We start from the raw sequence: 16,114 nt of genomic DNA, 5'->3' as shown, positions 1-16,114 counted from the left end.
GGGTTGTGGAGAGGAGCGGTGTTGTTGACGCGGTTGATTAGTGCTGACCTTGCAGGCCTGATGCAACCAACCCCATTCTTTGCATTACTGATTATTAAGAGTTCTGGCCAATCTTTGAGCAAGATGATAGCGAAAGTGGGAGACCACAATGCCAGTGGGATGAATGGCAGTTGCTACGGCAGCGACCGGCAGTAGACGGTGGATGGAGTCGTCCGCAATGTTCTGTGTGATAACCCATACGAGCGAGGGCGAAGCTGCCTATGGCAACATCTTCAGTTTTTATACAAGCGTCAATTCGAGGCCCCACAGTGCCGTGATTAATGAATAGAAGGTTAGAGAAAGTCCTTGTTGTTGCTCAAGCTAAACGTTGCAAGAAAACTAAACCCTCATTTCACAACCACCCTCACGCCTAACCAGTTCACCAGACGCAAAGCTACATGCCGCAGCGAAGAATAAGCTCAACTCGCCTTTCTGTCTTCAAGCCATGTAGCAAACTCCTCATGCCCCTGCTGTCGAGCCAACTCTCCTGCATCAAGATTGGACAAGCAATCCTTAACCTCCACCTTAGCCCCGTGCTCCAAAAGCAACTCTGCCATCTTCTTGTCTCCACGCCATCCCGCTGCCATGAGTGGGCTGAAGAAATCCCACGGATCACCAGGAGCCCCGAAGCTCCGCATGTCAGCAACCCAGGGACGATCAATCCTGGCGTCGAGGTCCAGTCTTGGGATCTCCTCTATCACCAATCGCACGAAGTCGAGTCGTTGCTGGTCACTGAGCTTCTTGGACTCAATGATTGGGACAAGCAGACCCCCTGAGTGCAAAGGGTAGAAGAATCTGCTGCTCGAAATCATGCTGCCGGGCATCTTTTTGAAGTACCGACGGCCGATCTCGACATTTGGGCAGTTCAAGATGAACGTTGCGACTTGAGATAGAGATGGGAAGAACTTTCTCGCAAACAGGGTAGAATGGAACTCATCCAAGGCTGGAGAGGTGTACTCAATAGCCCAGGGGTCACTGCCAACGCGTGTATGACCGAGCGATGTCATTCCTCCTGCAACGTTTTCATCGACAGGGTCATGAACCCAAGAAGAGTTCAACAGGAGCGTCCATATCTGTATCTCGATAGCGACATTTTCGGGTCTCTTGGGAGAGTGTTGGGCTGTATCGGACCATGAATCGGTACGTGCTTCGATTGCGTAGAAAGGGAGACGGTCAAAACTGGATTCTGCTGGGGGTTGGACTGTGCGGATTAGATGCTCGAGGAGCTTGACGTGGCGTCTGCAGTAGCAGATGACTAGGAGGAGGTCGGAAGCTTCAGGTGAGAGAGAGGATAGATCCAGGCCTTGCTCGCGGGCGGTTGTCTGGAATTTGTCGGCGTCATCTAGGTTCCAAGCTAGGGAGGCAAGTCCTCGCAGATACTGCCATTCTAGGAGTTGTCAGCGTTTAATTCATGCAGACCGTTTTGGAATACTCACCATTGTCCTCAAAAGGAGTGAAGGAAGGAGACCACATCAACGCCCTAACAGATCCCGCAAAAATATCCGAAGTAGTAAGTGGCCACAAATCATTCTCGGGCCACAACTCCATGGACAAGACATCAAACTTGTGCTTTGCCTGCGACGACTTTCTCAAATGCGCAAGCACACCGTCGAGGTACTCGTCCAGGGTGATTTTGACGAGCGCAAAATTTGCGGCGAGGTGGATGAAGCAGGTTTCACTTTCATCTTTGAGCTCTTTCTTGAGCACGTCGATGAAGGCGGTTTGGTATTCCCAGCGGATTCTAGGCTCCGAGCCGTCTGTTGAGGCAAGAACTTGCATGTCGAGGGCTTGTAGAGGTTTGAAAGTGGTGATAAGAAAAGCTGTTGTTGGTTGATGATGGTGAACAAGTGAGAACTGTAGGTTATATAATTCCACAAAAAAAGAGGCAGCCCAAAATCGATTGAGATGTTTTCCGCCTTGTAAAACTCCCTCTTGGCATTGTGGGCTATGAACTGGCCGCGCCGCACAAGGCATCTTTGACAATGGCGCTGCTGATTGGTCAAGTTACGCTGAGCCACCAGGCACCATGTTATCAATCAGATGGGTTGAACAGATCTCGAGATGATGCCTTGTTGTTTTGTACGAAGTTAATCGATTTCTTCTAGTTCTTTCTATTTGCCTTGTATTTTATCCTCCTCGAACCCGCCCTCCACTGCCTCTTCAGCGCAAGGGTAGGGCACCATTTCCATTGACTTCATTGGTGTGATCCTTCAAGACAAGAAAGCCCTCAAAGTACTTGGATAGATCATCAAAGTCCTCCAACTCACCGATCCAGCCAACGTATTGATCAGGTCGTACAGCCACGACACAGCCTCGCTTCTTGTCAACACCATAGTTCTTGTAAGCATCGCCGTAGCCCTCGTGGTAGCTCTCGTCGTCGACGTGCACCTTCTCATAGTCCCAGCCGACTTGCTCGTCGTATGGGTGGAGGATGTCTGGGAAGTCACGGAGAAGCTCAGTCTCTTGACGCTTGGAGGAGTGGATGGTGAGAACCTCGATGACACTGTCGATCTTGGCTCCAGCGGGTGTGATGCGGTGGAGGAAGCTCTTGGGGTTGTCAAGCTGTGCGCAGAATGCGTCGACGCGAGCCTTTTGGGAAGCGTCAAGGATATCTCCGGCAAAGAGCACGATACGGAAACGTCCATCAGCCTTGAGACGCTCCTGGAAGTGGTAAGGACGTGCGCATGCCTGGTTGAGAACCTTGAAGCTGTTGAAGCGCATGCCAACAGGGATACCAGTAGCAAGAGCCTGCTTCTTGGCGAAGCTCTCCTCAGTGACGGTCACACCAGGTGGCAAGACGACCTTGACACCGTCGGCCTGATCCAGAGGATCACCAGCCTTGGCGACGATGTTGCTTGGGCCGTAGTTGACTGATAGACCGGAGGCAAACATGTTGCCCTTTAGGAAAGCATCCTTGAAGACCTCCATGCTGACGCCCTCCTCGTCCATGACGTCTTTGGCTGGGCGACCGGAGAATAGACGACTGAAGCGGTGGTCAAACTCAATCAGGTCCTGAGCGACGCGACGACGCTCGCTCTGGTATGTCTTGAGGATGCTGGGCTTGGCGATGCCCTTTGTGACAAGGGCGACCTTCCAGCCGAGGTTGTAGGAGTCCTGCATGGAGACGTTCATACCCTGACCGGCTTTGGGAGAGTGGGTGTGGACGGCATCACCGGCGAGGAAGACACGCTCATGGGCGTCGAAGCCAGTACCAACACGCTGACCGATCTGGGAATTGTTAGCAGATGCGATGCGACATGGATTAAAGGGCTGTACCTGGTAAGCTGTCCACCAGTCGCAGTACTCATAGTCAAGCTTATAAGGTTGGATAATTTTCTGAGCCGCCTTGAAGATCAAGTCGGGGCTAATCTTGGATCGATCGGCACGACCAGAAGCATCAGGTGTAACCTCCTTGAGTTGGATATACAGACGAACAAGCTTGTTCTCTCGAGGAATGATCATGAGACTGCCATTCTCTGCAGAGTGAATAGCGCATCGCATGCGGATATCAGGGAAGTCGGTCTTGGGGATGATGTCCATGACACCCCAGATAAAGTCTGTCGCTTCACCTTGGAGTTCGAGACCAGTTTGTTGACGAACCCAACTGCGTGCGCCGTCGCAGCCGAGGACGTACTTGGCATGGACGATCTCGCTCTCGGCGTCTCGCTCTTGAGCCTTCTGGAGAAGCTTCAGGTCCTCATTCTCGTCACCAAGGACGAGATTACTCCGGAAAAGACCATCAGAAGCTTTGGTCTTGCTAGCAGTCTCCTGCTGAGCAGGTGTAGCCTCCTCCTCTGTCAAGTGTCGTAGCTTGACAGTGACGGGGTAGGCGTCGACATCGTCCACCTTGGACTCGTCAATGTGTAGCGACTCGGGGAGGATGGCTCTCTCGACCTTGATGGCGTCGTTGGAGAACTTCTTGATGTTGTCGAGGAAGAAGCGTTCGATGCGGCCTTGTTGGAGGACGATCTGCTGGAAGCGGGAGAGGCCGACGATGGTGTCGGGGATGCGATCGGAGCGACGGATGATGCCGTCTGAGCCGGGGTTCTGAGGCGCGGTTAATATCGTGGTGGGTTATCGATGGGAGTGTTGTATACGCACCCACATGCAGATCTACAAACTGTTAGCAAGATGTCAAGAGAGGGATGGCGGAGATAGTACCTCAATCATATGGTTGGCTTCCTTCCAGGCCCGATCGCCAAAGCCCAAGCTATCAAAGATCTCAAGACTCCGACATTGAAGACCATCAGCCTGACCACAGAAGATCTTGGCATTTCTCTTGTCGACGATACGAGCCTTGACACCACAATGCGCCATCCACGCAGCGGCCATCAGCCTGGACCGTCAGTCAAATTGAGGCCATCACATGTGAAGGAGGGACATACCCAGCAGGGCCGGCGCCAACAATGAGTCTGCATGCATCGGTCAGTACGTGATATGCAGTCGATATGCAGGAACAGTCACTGCTTACACGTCGACATTGGATTCAGGAACCTGTCCATTTGCCATCTTGTCGTTTGTCTAGGTGGGTAATGCAACAAAAATCTCGCCTTTCTTTTCGACGCTGTATACAAAATTGAGAAAAAAACAATTGCAAATGAGCTCGATCAGCGTCCGAAGGAGGGGAGCAACATAGCTATCATTAGAGTTTGGTCCAAAACAAAGAGATAAGGGGAGCGCATTGTGTTATTTCCACCTTGACCAACGCTGCGTTGCATCGAATAGTATCGTGTACCGAACTTTTGACCTGCCACCCGAGTTTGCGACGAACGTTTGGGGCCCCTGCCGAGTTGCATCGACTGTCCATAGAGGGAAACGTCTACTCCTTAAGAGGTGAAGTTACCCCCTGATCGTCGAGTGTCGCTGCCTTCTTTTGTCGAGTGCATCTAGAGACTCCCTTGTCTCGGGACATGGGGGCTGGGGGGGCTCTGGAATTCCGGGGGTTAACAGGATATCGAGATGTTGGGAATTACGTATTGCCAATAGGCGACAGCATCCGTGAGGTCCCGGTTTCATCCCCGGCACTCGAGCCCGTAAATTAGGGTTTCTCAACGTCGACCCCGGAAATAGCCATGATCGGCAGTTTCCTCCCCTTGTTTTCTCACGGCGGAATGCTACGCGGGCAACAACGGTCAACGGTCCCGGCAGAGCTAGCAGGGGACCCCTTCTAGAATAGAGGCTCTGTTAAGCAGATCACTTTCGTATCTAGATAAGCGTGCGGGCAAAAAAAGAAAAGCCGTCGAGGATACGCTGCGATGCTACATTGCTGGTTACGTTGTGGATGATCAAAACGACTGTCACATTTTGAGGCCCCTTTGGCGTCGCATTGCTGGACTCCCCGACACTTGGCTTTCTTGTGTCCAGAGGTGGCTTAGGTATTTGTGTCAAATCAGGTTGAGAGACAGAAGTTCTTACAGTGGTGATTGTCGCTAACGCCACTTCATCTCTCTTAACGCTTTAAGCGACGTTGAGCATTCCAATCTTGAAATTTCCCCGATGATCATCGTCCCCAGAATCTTCACGAACCGCCAAAAGGTCCCGTACGTAAGCTAAGCTTAGCTCCCTGTGCTTTTATGCCGGCCCCCACGGTAGTGTGTGTCTCCTGTCAAGGTCAGCATACAGCCACCTCCGTATTCTGCCGCCCAAGGCAATGATGTACGAAACGTGCCAAAGAGTTACGAAGTTAGCGGCGGAACTCCCGCCGCAGAGAGTTGCATTTTCACCGTTGCACTGTCACATCGTGCAGACGCGAGGCCCCTTGGCGGTGTATCAGCAATTGGTAAGGTAGCATGGCTTCTCAAAAGACGGATTGGACCGCGAGAGTTTTCAGGGATCGGGGACAGGACGGAAACTCCACTACATGCATCAACGAGAACGACGACATGCCTACTCTGCAGCTGAGGCCCTCTCGAGAGCAAGTTCCACTCTACTGCAGGAGGTGATATCAGTATCCCGGCGTCATGGTTACGACCTTGTGTTTGCTGAGGCTGCCAGGAGCTGTGTGCCCAGCTTACCAGCTCGGCGTTTCGGCAGAGGATGAGCAAGGGACAGGCACCCACAGGTTCATCCGTACCCTGCTACTTTGAGCGATCGAGATTTCTGCAGGAATTGTTTTAATTAATCGTCGGCTTCTACCCGTGAAGAAGAAGCATTGAACAAAGAAATAACCATCTCGTAATGCAGTCTGCAGGAGTAACACGGACATCTATACTTGATATCATAGTATACAAAGAAACCTCCCCATAACGGTCTAGAACGAGCAACAAAGTTTTCGCATCGTCGGTCGAAAAAGGTTCCGGGAAACGGGGACTGTAACATTGTCATACATCTTTGATTCGCGTTTCCCCTTGATCGACGTTGAGCCCCTGGATCGGCATCGACCTCAAGGCTGGACTCTTTCTTTCCTTTTTGTTAGTTTGTTTCTTTTTTGCTGTTGGTTTCCATCTTTCTCCTTCTATTTAGACTTGGCCAACTCCGAAGGTTCCGCTTACTATTTACCCAAAGGAGGGCGTTTAATCCATTGTTCAGCAACCAACACAGCTCTTCGCTTGACCCCCATGTCGATTCGCCTGGACGCCTGCATCTGACGGAAACGCGACAACAGCCCGCGATGGCTACTCCTGCGGAGCAGCAAGCCGCCGCCAACTCTTTCATCCAAGAAGTATGGGGTCTTCAAGGTGTGGCGTACTTGGTTGTGGGCCTGCGGTATTACAGCCAGTTTACGTCGTTTGGTCGACGTCTTCAATGGGATGATATCCTGATGCTCTTGGCAACTGTAAGTTAGGTGTCTGGAGCTGAGAGATAACATCTAACAATTATCCAGATCACCTACACGGCCGAATCAGTAGCAGCATATTACGTCGTGGCGTACTGGAAAGCACTCGCAAATAACGGCATAACACCCGAGCAAAGAGAAGCATTACGAAGTGACCCCGATAGTCCGGAATGGGAGCTGCGCATCAACGGCTCCAAGACACATGTTATTGGTCTTATCCTCTACATGACACTTCTATGGCTGTTGAAGGGCTACTGGATTGTTTACTACATGCGCCTGACGTGAGTTCTCCCCTGGGCTATGTGATAGGCCGCAGAGTGATCTGACATGTGTATGTAGTGAAGGTGTTAGCTCAGCCAAGCGAGTTGCCTACTGGGGTGCCTACATCATGCCCATCACCTACGTTTCCTGCCTCCTAGTTGCGTTCCTCAAGTGCATACCGTTCGAAAAACAATGGCAGATTGACCCAGAGCCTCCGAGTAAGTTTAACGAGTCACACAAGGGGAGTTGAGCTTGTCTAACACGCATCTTATAGACTCTTGCATGCCTGCCATCACGTACATCCAGACCCTCTATGTCATGGCCATGAACACAATCACAGACTTTTATCTCATGGCTATTCCTCTCCCCATGGTTTGGCGAGCTAGGATGCCCTGGAGGAAGAAGATTATCATCATGGTCATGTTCAGCGGTGCTTTCCTTGAGATGGCCTTTGGTATCCTGCGTGCTGTCTCTATCCTCACTGTACGTACCTTATATTTCGTAAATGCATCCCTCGGGCTAACAGTTTCTCTAGAAAGGTAACACTGACCCCGCCCAGTCTGGCTACTGGTCTGTTCGTGAATCCTTTGTCAGCTTCGTCCTCACCAACATGCCCATGGTCTACCCTCTTGTCAAGAGATTTATCGAGAAGAGCGTCAGCAGCTCCAAGGGCAACAGCCGACCAGGTCTCGGCGACAGCCAAGGCTACCGCCTAGAAAGCTACAAGAACAAGTCGGCTTCTCGACCACGACCAGATGAGAGGGACCTGGGCGATACAGTCTGGGGTTCCAAGGAGCACATCGTCGCCACCGAGACCATCGACAAGGGACAATCGAGTGGAGACGACGCGTCGTTGCCAGGTTCGGACAATACACCCAACTCGTATAATACTCGTGTGAGGGGCACTCCAACGCCTGGAGCCATCGGTAGCAATTCGTCTGCTGTCTCTTCCTTTGGAGGAGCCAAGAATTGGAGACATGGTGCTAAGGGTGGAGATCAAATCATCGTAACCAACGAGTATACTGTGAGGGTTGATGAAGAGGCGGCCAGTGGGACACCAGGCCGCTATGCTGGCCGCTAAGTATGCGTGAGGAAGAGTGTTTGTGTTATACGTGTTTCTCTTCAGAAAAGGAATGGAGTTTGGCATTGGAAATGTATTATAGAGTGTGTATTCACAAAATTAGCGAACATAATTAGAAGCTTAGAGGTACCGCACGGCGCTTGGGCAAATAACACAGTTATTAAACCCATTGAAGATCTAAACAAGTATTGAAAATATTGAACAGTATCTATCCAACCACACCTAATCTGCTCTACCCATCACCTGTAAACACCACAAGACCCTCGCCTCATATCCGCGACCCCTTGGCAAGACCCCTGTCCATCACTCCAACTTCTAGGGTAGAGACACCAGCCGCTTGAGCGACCCCCCAGCCGTTCATCTAGGTCGAATAATCCGCAGGATCATAAGACTTGGACATGTGAATACCCTCTTCCCGGGAGATTTCGACAGCTGGGACATTGTAGTACGTCTTTGGCGAACGATTGAAGACAAAGCCGGGGTGGGCGATGCAAAGTGAGAAGATGGCGACAACAATGAGCCTGAGCGGCAATCAGCGGACAATCAGCACCAAGAGGAAAAAAGGAAGAAGAACTTACACTCCCTCAAGCCCGATAAAGAGTCCCTCATGCTTGATTGACTCCCCGCTGTAGCCTTCTTTCAACTCATCGGCGCGGAAGATGCAGCGAGCAAGTGTGGTCAACACTGCCAACGCGAGGAAGCCAAAGAACAGCTTGTCTCTCGCTCGAAGTTGCTTGGACTTGCTGGACTCGAGGTACCGGAACATGTAGTCGGCAAACAGGACGCTGAACACGATGAGCATGATGACTTGTAGGATGAGCCCCGCCATGGCGATCTTGACGCCAACCTGGCTGCTACCGGATGAAGACGCAGATAGACCGCCGCCGGTGCCTTGGAGGACGAGGGAGAGGATGTCGAAGGGGACGAATATCCAGGCAAAGAACTTTGTTGGGAAGCGGGCTAGGCTGGGGGAGTAATGCTCGATGCTGTTCTTGCTTAATTTTGCCAAGGCCATTGAAGATGGTGGAATAACCGACCTTTGCCCAAGTGTCACGTAGATGGCCGCACAATAAAAAACAGGCGCCTGTGTGATGCTTACTATGCTCCGTTAGTTAAGATTCTTGACATAAGACTCTCAGCGACGTACTGATCTGGGTGATGAATGACCCAAAGCTCCACGGGTTCTTGTACAGCAGGATGCGTTCGATGTAGCCGACGAGCTCATGGGTACAGCTCAAGACCATGCACCACATAAACCACGGAGTCTTCCGCCTAAGGCCGAGATATGCGTGAACAAAGGTACCGAGGGTGAAGAGTGCTGCGAAAGTGACATTGGCTGGGAGGGAAGGCCGGTAACTGTAGACGCTCATTTCGATTGTACAAAGCTGTCAAACAAATAGTTAGCAACTAGCACTTGTGAAATATTTGGCTCTGGCAGATGAGGCTCACCTCGAATGTGCAATTGGCGTTGGGTCCAAAGGTGATCAAGTTGCTGTGGTTCGACATGATGGTGATTGTTGGTATTGAAGGGGGAAGGTTGAGTGAAGGGGGAGAAACTTTTCGACAAGAGGCTTGGTATGGAGTAAAACAAAGAGACGAGAGGGCAGCGTAAAAGAGTGAGTGAGTGTATAATGATGAAATCGATGAAGAGTGAGGTTGGAAAACGGATAGGGAATTACAGCGAGTTATTATAGGAGTCTTATTTACCTGCTGCTTCTAAGAATACTTCGAGGCCTCTGCCACAATCGTACTTTTGTTCAGCTGCTGACGACGTGCAAGATTTGCATCTCAGTTGCGCCTTGCAAAAAAAATCATTGAAACACATTAAACCCAGCAAACCAGGACGCCCATCCGGAATAGCGAATGAGAAGATTCCCGAGAATGTCAACCTAAACGGCCAGTCCGTTGGAAATCAGCACAAGGTGGCAACGGCCTGTCACAGACGTTCAGCTCCGACATTTGTAAACCCACGCGAATATGCATCGGTTGGTCAATCTGCGCTTGTGGCTGCTGACGCTCGACAACTCAAATACCGTGGGTCCCGCCGTGACAGGTCAACGTTGCGAACTGACCAGTCAGCTTCAACTTTGATGCCGGTTTTTCCTCCCCGCTAGAGATGTCATGGAACCCCTGGCACTAGGTGGATGAGACCCGGCCCTGTGAATTAAGGCGTGGGACACATGGCAATGGATGCGGGTTGACAAATAGGGTGGTCTGATCAGAGATGAAGCTCGAAATCATCCCGGAGGCTGTGCTGAGAATAAGTTGTTGCTAAGATTGAGTTAGTTTCAGGGTTGTGCGACTGTAATCAGACTGCGTGTTGTTCAAAGTAGAGTCCATCTACAAAATTGCCAGTATAAAGCTGGCCTTGTATCTCATCTACGAAACTCGATAGCCCATTCTTTCAAGTTGCATCATATCCAAGACATAAACACTTCTCGCCACTCAATCTACCACTCGCTCCCCAAACACCAAAATGCGTCTTCAACCAGTTGTCTCTGTCCTCTTTGCCTCGGCCTTTGCCCAAGGCACCCTCAACCCTAACAAACCTCGCGACGTGGCCAACATCAAACCTCCTCAGACGGCCGGCAGCGCTGAGTGTGCCACCATCTTCGAACCCCTCGTCACCGGTCTGCCGTCTCTGCCCCCCGACTTCATCTCCTTCTGGAGTGATAACAACCCCCGGACCAAGGGTTGTCTTGCCCAGCCACCTTCGTCTCTGAAGTCTCAATTCGCGAGCGTCTACGACGACTTCGGTTCGTGGATTTCGTCCAACGAAGACGTCTTTTCGAGTATCGCTTCCAAGTGCCCCCAGTACAACTTTAATGGGAGCGGTGCTGCCAAGAGAGCAAGCTTTCCTGCGGCTTATACCGAGTTGTCTCCTGAGGCGGCTTCTTGGCTCAAGTTTGCCACTGCTTCGGGTATACCTCCCGAGTGGGCTGCGTACGGCTCCTATTCTCCTTGCCCAGCCCCAGCCCCAGCCACCACTTCGACTGTTGAACCGACTACAACTCCTGTCGAAACCGGAAGTACCTCGATTCCATCGGCGGTTTTGGTCAATGGGGGAGATCGCAGCATGGCCCGTCCTGTTTACTTCGTGGCTGCCGCCGGGATGGTCGGAGCGGCTGTCGCCATGTAAGGCGTTTAGAGGTACTATGGTGATGGATTCTTTCCAAGGGGGGCATTTATCATTCGTGTAACGCCCGCGTGGCAATTCTTTTTAGATATTTTGATTCGTCAATAGTGGAGGAAGGTTTCTGTGTCAGTGGACGCCTAATCACCTCCTGCATGCCTCTCACTCTCTGTTCGCCCGTGAACTAATATTGACAGTCTGGTGATGTTAAATCCAAGGTGATAATGTCGCCCTTTTCGTTAACTGAGCTTCGAGAACTCTCTGAACCCGAAAGATGAAACGCTTGAGGCAAATCTCCCCAGAGGCCTGCTGCTATTTTTGGACCCAAGGTTTGTTCGGTTTTGTACCCGACCTAAGGACTCTAGCCCCCCCATATTCCAGCACGCTCTCAGAACTGCAACCCAACCTTCGAGGAAACGTGTTGGTTCTCATGGAATCAGCCCTTTATTACAGTTATCTTAGCGTATTCCCGTCGTGGTATGGTTAGGCATGCGAGCTACCCAATCAGCATCAATCTCACATGGTCATGCCCGACTTATTCCCAACATCCTTGCTTGCTCTTGTAACATCGCCACCAACTGCCGATACACGCCAGCGATGTTCGTTAAGAGTGTCAAATTCTAAATGAAGGATTACTGAGTCCCTGATTTTAAGCACGGATGTGCAGATGTCAACTGGTGCCCCGAGACGATGCCATGGCCGCTGGTAGCCACCAATCACCCTTCTCTACACGCCACTCGCTTGCTAGAAGGGAAATAGTCTATTTGCACTACATTAAGAAATTCGCTATTCATGACACAATCTCGAGTATCTACCCCGTACCCCTAGAGCTCAGTTCGGATGCCATGTCCCCAAGAAGAAGGTGTCGTTGTGCGAAAATGACAGCTCCCGCTCCTCCAGCATGGTCGCCATGGACATGGCCAACCGAAGTCCCATCTGCAGACCCATCTGCCTGATCGTCTTTGCCACCCATTGCCTCTGTTCTTTGGGCGTAGTTCTCAACATGGCGGAAAAGAACAGAGGCCACAGGAGAAGCCACCCTCCTGGAGTGGCGATATCCGCCGAATAGGTGAACTGTCTGACACCCCCGACTTCCCTGTCGCCGGGTTGGTGACCGAGATGATACGCAGCGCTATGACAGATGCCGTTTGCCATGTCGACTAACACTTTGCCTGAGCTCTGAAGGTTGATTTTCTGATCTTCCGTGCCGTACTTGAGTGTCGCCGCAATGATGGACTCGTGGATAAGGAGTCGGATGTTGCGGTAGCTGTTCCAGACACAAGCAACCCATGGATCGTAATACATGTCGTATTGCTGATCATACCCGCTGGACGGCGTCCCGCCGGGCCCTAAAGATCGGTAAGATTTGTAAGACCAACTAGGAGGCAGTGACCGGGCCCATTCATTCAGCAAATCATCGATGGGGAGCAGACGTGCAGCCACTGTCTCAGGATCCTTGATGTCTTGGTACTTGAGTTCGGCCCTAGCCCTCGCAAGAATCTCATTGATCTCAGCGAAGCGATTGGCTGGCTCGAGTTCCTTGATGTCCATGCGCTCTGCCCACTTGGACCATTTTGTCAGTGCGTAGGGGATGGGTTCCTGCAGCTGGTGGCTTGTCATGACCTGCAAGGGGTGAGCATATGCAAGGACTACGAGATGAGTGGCTTACAATGATGCGACGCATCTGGATAAAGAGCTTGAGGGAGGCCTCGCTTTTGAACTGGCCTGGACCACGCATCTCGATGCATTGTGCTGCGGCAATGGTGTGATGGCTGAAGGACTGCATGGAGCTCACGTCGGCGGACGCAATAGTCTGCGATCCAGTTAGCTGTAATTTTGCAAGGAAGTATACCGAATTCACCTCGAACATCCCCATAAGCATGACTGCAGCTAGGGTTTGATCTGATACCTGTTCAACAGGATCTTGGATAGCATCTCGTAGCTGTCGAATAGCTTTTCCGTACATCTGGAACGCCTCAGATCGCCATGCAGGAGCGTTACCTGCGTTGGACAGAGCTGCAAGGCCTGCAGCTGCCGTGATGGTACTAAGCACCCCAAACGAAGACGTTTCATTTCGCAAGAGGCCGGGGAGGTACTCATGGTTGCCCCTTGGGGGTGCAGAGCTCGATGCACCGTTGATGGTGAGGACGTACTGCTGAATGAAGAAGCTGATCGCCTGGTCCGCGGTCGATGGAGAGACACTCTGTGTTCTTGCCCCAAGGACAGAGACGGCGTTAGGAGGAACGAGTTTGTTCTTCTTTTGCACAATCCCCGTCTGGTTGCGAAAGTTGACATCTGCCTCTGAAGGGAAGCCTGGACACTTCCACCCAGATTTCGTGCACTGAGAACATGCTGGTGAAAGCAAGTCACACTATAACTCAATGTTAGCTTCTTTTCATTATGCGTCGAATTGTCTCACCTTAATCTTCCTCTTCTTGCACGTCGCGCACGCTCTGCTCGGTTTACCCGTATTGACCATCTTGCCTTAATCCGTATCTCGACACTTGTTCAAAGGCGGCATGAGGCCGGTACATATGTAGTTTCGCACGCAATCAGTAGTCCATGCGAGTTATCCAATGAGCGAGGGATTCAGGTATTTGTTTTCAGCTGCTGACGGGCTGACAAGACCCCTGCCGCCACCTCTGGTCGGCATTGTCCGAATAGCATCATCCTTCGGTGATTTCGACGGTGAATTTGGAATGAGCGCAACATATCAAATACTGTAATTCCAAATGGTACCTTTACTTAACATGATCCCTGCATGATGACAGTTTCTGACGGGTTCCCTCTGTAGATCCGAGGATCTAAGGCTGATGTAGCGCCCTTGGGTAGCTGTTAAACCAGACTTTGGTCACTCAACATTCCTCAAGCCTCTGCCGTTTGGCTTGATTCGATACACCACGTTTTTGATCAGAATGAGGTCTTTTATTTCCTTCCTCGTGCTCATTAGCAGTGTGGCGGCCGTCCCTTCAAAGTCCTGTTCAACCCCCACGTCGCTTCCCACCGTCGACCTCGGATATGAGATTCACCAGGCCATTTCTTTCAACGTAGTAGGTATCTCTCATAGCTCGATTTTCCTGACTAACAATCGTCCAGGAAACTGGCCACTACAACAATTTCTCCAACACTCGATATGCCAGACTTCCCACTGGCGAGCTCCGGTTCGCTGCTCCCCAGCCTCCAGTGAAGGACCGCAAAACCGTTCAGAAGGGTGATATCGCGGAGCATTTGGCCTCTTGTCTGGCCCTAATGTCAGAAGAAATAGCACCGCCAATTTCGGACTGCTCGATCAACGCCTGGCATTGGAATGGATACAAGACAACATCCATCTCTTTGGAGGCGACAAGAATCGGGTGACAATCTTAGGCCAGTCAGCCGGAGGTGGAGGTGGTTCCATCATGCATCAGATCACTGCCTATGATGGTCTCCGTGCCCGAGTCCCCTTTCAGCAAGCCATCATCCAATCACCGGGTATCCATCTTTTGCCTGGTAACAAGCAGCAGGATGATCTACTCCAAGATTTCCTTAGCAGATTGAATATTTCAACCATCCAAGAGGCTCGCCAGCTGCCAAATGAAGTTTTATACAAGGCTAACGCCGACATGGTGACCATCTCTCCCCAGGGCACTTTTACTTGGGCACCTGGTCCCGACGGATAATTTGTCCCAGCTCTTCCGGGCACTCTTCTCGCCCAGGGTAGTTTTGACAGGTCTGTCAAGATCACGACTGCGTTTAACCACAACGAGACCGAGTATTTCACCAGCCAGGATAACGTGAACAATACCGTCTTTGTCGACAACCTCAAGACCATTTTCCCAGATGCTCAGAGCCCAGTCATCGACTACATCTCCAAGGAGCTTTACCCACCCTCCTTTGACGGAAGCCAGCCATACAAGGACTTCTTCACCCGCGCCAAGATGTCCCTAGCTGACGCTGGTTTCGTGTGCAACACGCGCTACTTGCAAAAGGCCTTTAGTTGCCTTGGTTCTACTTATGGCTACAAGTTCAGCATCCCACTTTGTTTCCACAGACTCGAAGTATTCCATACCTTTACAACGGACCGAGCGAAGTGGTTCCTGATTCTGCAAGCCCTCTTGCTTTGATGCTTCAGCGATATCTCGTGCCATTTGCCCTCACTGGTGAGCCAAACACCCAGGCCGAGCTTGATATGCCAGTGTATGGTTCAAAGGGCGAGTTGCTTGAGTTCACCAATAGTGGCGTTGATATTATTTCTGACCCTAACAACAACAAGAGGTGTGAATGGTGGCAAAGGGCACTATACTTTTGATAGCCTCTCAGGGCCTGACGGGGTTATGTTGTTCTTTCTTTCTCTCTGATTTGTCCGGAATTACCCGTCTTAGTACGGTGCCCGATACGTAGATTCGACTATATCCATTGTTTCACAGCGTCTGAGCGATGCTCTCACCTTCCTCTTGGTTGCTAGTAAACTATGGACGAGTGGTCTGACAATATCTTTGTTATTGTAACTGATGACATCCTTTAGGACACCACAAACATTCACAAAAAGTGGTGCGACAATATCAGTAACTTGGGATTTAATAGGCAGGGCTGTTGTAGATTGAGTGGTTTAATACGCAAGTGGCGAGTGGTTGCCTCAATACCTGTCCAAAGACAATGCCCACATCCATCCTGATGGACACCCTCATCAACTGCGCTAACATCACGGGCGTAAGAGTCTCATGATCTGATTGAACGATTGGATGTCGGTGAGCCAAGTGGTCGGCAGTTATGGAGGGCCTCAACCGGTCAACCTCGCGAGGCTTTGCCATAAGCATGGGGAAGTACATTGATGTCACGTCACATG

At 51.1% G+C, this 16,114-nt stretch overlaps 7 protein-coding genes across 7 annotated transcripts; 3 read left to right on the top strand and 4 right to left on the bottom strand.

Annotated features, from left to right (window-relative positions):
- Positions 1 to 458: 458 nt before the first annotated feature.
- On the bottom strand, positions 459 to 1,818 carry NECHADRAFT_88168 (uncharacterized protein; the record flags this gene model as incomplete). The annotated part of the gene is made up of 2 exons (XM_003043434.1): positions 459 to 1,426; positions 1,476 to 1,818. 2 exons carry the CDS (start codon positions 1,816 to 1,818, stop codon positions 459 to 461), a joined length of 1,311 nt encoding a protein of 436 aa, XP_003043480.1.
- A 381-nt stretch (positions 1,819 to 2,199) lies between these two features.
- Positions 2,200 to 4,541, bottom strand: NECHADRAFT_97987 (uncharacterized protein; the record flags this gene model as incomplete). The annotated part of the gene is made up of 6 exons (XM_003043433.1): positions 2,200 to 2,358; positions 2,428 to 3,267; positions 3,316 to 4,086; positions 4,201 to 4,375; positions 4,425 to 4,451; positions 4,504 to 4,541. The coding sequence occupies 6 exons, from the start codon at positions 4,539 to 4,541 to the stop codon at positions 2,200 to 2,202; spliced, it is 2,010 nt and encodes a 669-aa protein (XP_003043479.1).
- A 2,108-nt stretch (positions 4,542 to 6,649) lies between these two features.
- NECHADRAFT_11038 (uncharacterized protein) lies at positions 6,650 to 7,931 on the top strand (the record flags this gene model as incomplete). Its single annotated transcript, XM_003043550.1, has 5 exons — positions 6,650 to 6,733; positions 6,863 to 7,095; positions 7,154 to 7,293; positions 7,350 to 7,558; positions 7,611 to 7,931. Coding segments are annotated over 5 exons (987 nt in total), but the record flags the coding sequence as incomplete, so codon positions are not given.
- A 586-nt stretch (positions 7,932 to 8,517) lies between these two features.
- Positions 8,518 to 9,662, bottom strand: NECHADRAFT_54869 (uncharacterized protein; the record flags this gene model as incomplete). Its single annotated transcript, XM_003043432.1, has 5 exons — positions 8,518 to 8,677; positions 8,735 to 9,142; positions 9,194 to 9,254; positions 9,304 to 9,541; positions 9,606 to 9,662. The coding sequence occupies 5 exons, from the start codon at positions 9,660 to 9,662 to the stop codon at positions 8,518 to 8,520; spliced, it is 924 nt and encodes a 307-aa protein (XP_003043478.1).
- Positions 9,663 to 10,632: 970 nt separating this feature from the next.
- Positions 10,633 to 11,295, top strand: NECHADRAFT_88164 (uncharacterized protein; the record flags this gene model as incomplete). The annotated part of the gene is made up of 1 exon (XM_003043549.1): positions 10,633 to 11,295. One exon carries the CDS (start codon positions 10,633 to 10,635, stop codon positions 11,293 to 11,295), a length of 663 nt encoding a protein of 220 aa, XP_003043595.1.
- An 825-nt stretch (positions 11,296 to 12,120) lies between these two features.
- NECHADRAFT_88163 (uncharacterized protein) lies at positions 12,121 to 13,768 on the bottom strand (the record flags this gene model as incomplete). The annotated part of the gene is made up of 3 exons (XM_003043431.1): positions 12,121 to 12,912; positions 12,959 to 13,660; positions 13,709 to 13,768. The coding sequence occupies 3 exons, from the start codon at positions 13,766 to 13,768 to the stop codon at positions 12,121 to 12,123; spliced, it is 1,554 nt and encodes a 517-aa protein (XP_003043477.1).
- Positions 13,769 to 14,204: 436 nt separating this feature from the next.
- NECHADRAFT_88162 (uncharacterized protein) lies at positions 14,205 to 15,577 on the top strand (the record flags this gene model as incomplete). Its single annotated transcript, XM_003043548.1, has 4 exons — positions 14,205 to 14,339; positions 14,386 to 14,540; positions 14,990 to 15,230; positions 15,320 to 15,577. 4 exons carry the CDS (start codon positions 14,205 to 14,207, stop codon positions 15,575 to 15,577), a joined length of 789 nt encoding a protein of 262 aa, XP_003043594.1.
- Between the last annotated feature and the right edge of the window lie 537 nt (positions 15,578 to 16,114).

This window comes from Fusarium vanettenii (assembly GCF_000151355.1).
Source record: "Fusarium vanettenii 77-13-4 chromosome 13 genomic scaffold NECHAsca_28_chr13_5_0, whole genome shotgun sequence".
Classification (NCBI taxonomy): domain Eukaryota; kingdom Fungi; phylum Ascomycota; class Sordariomycetes; order Hypocreales; family Nectriaceae; genus Fusarium; species Fusarium vanettenii.
The sequence above is the reverse complement of the archived record's forward strand: the minus strand, read 5'-3'. Positions and strand labels throughout refer to the sequence as shown.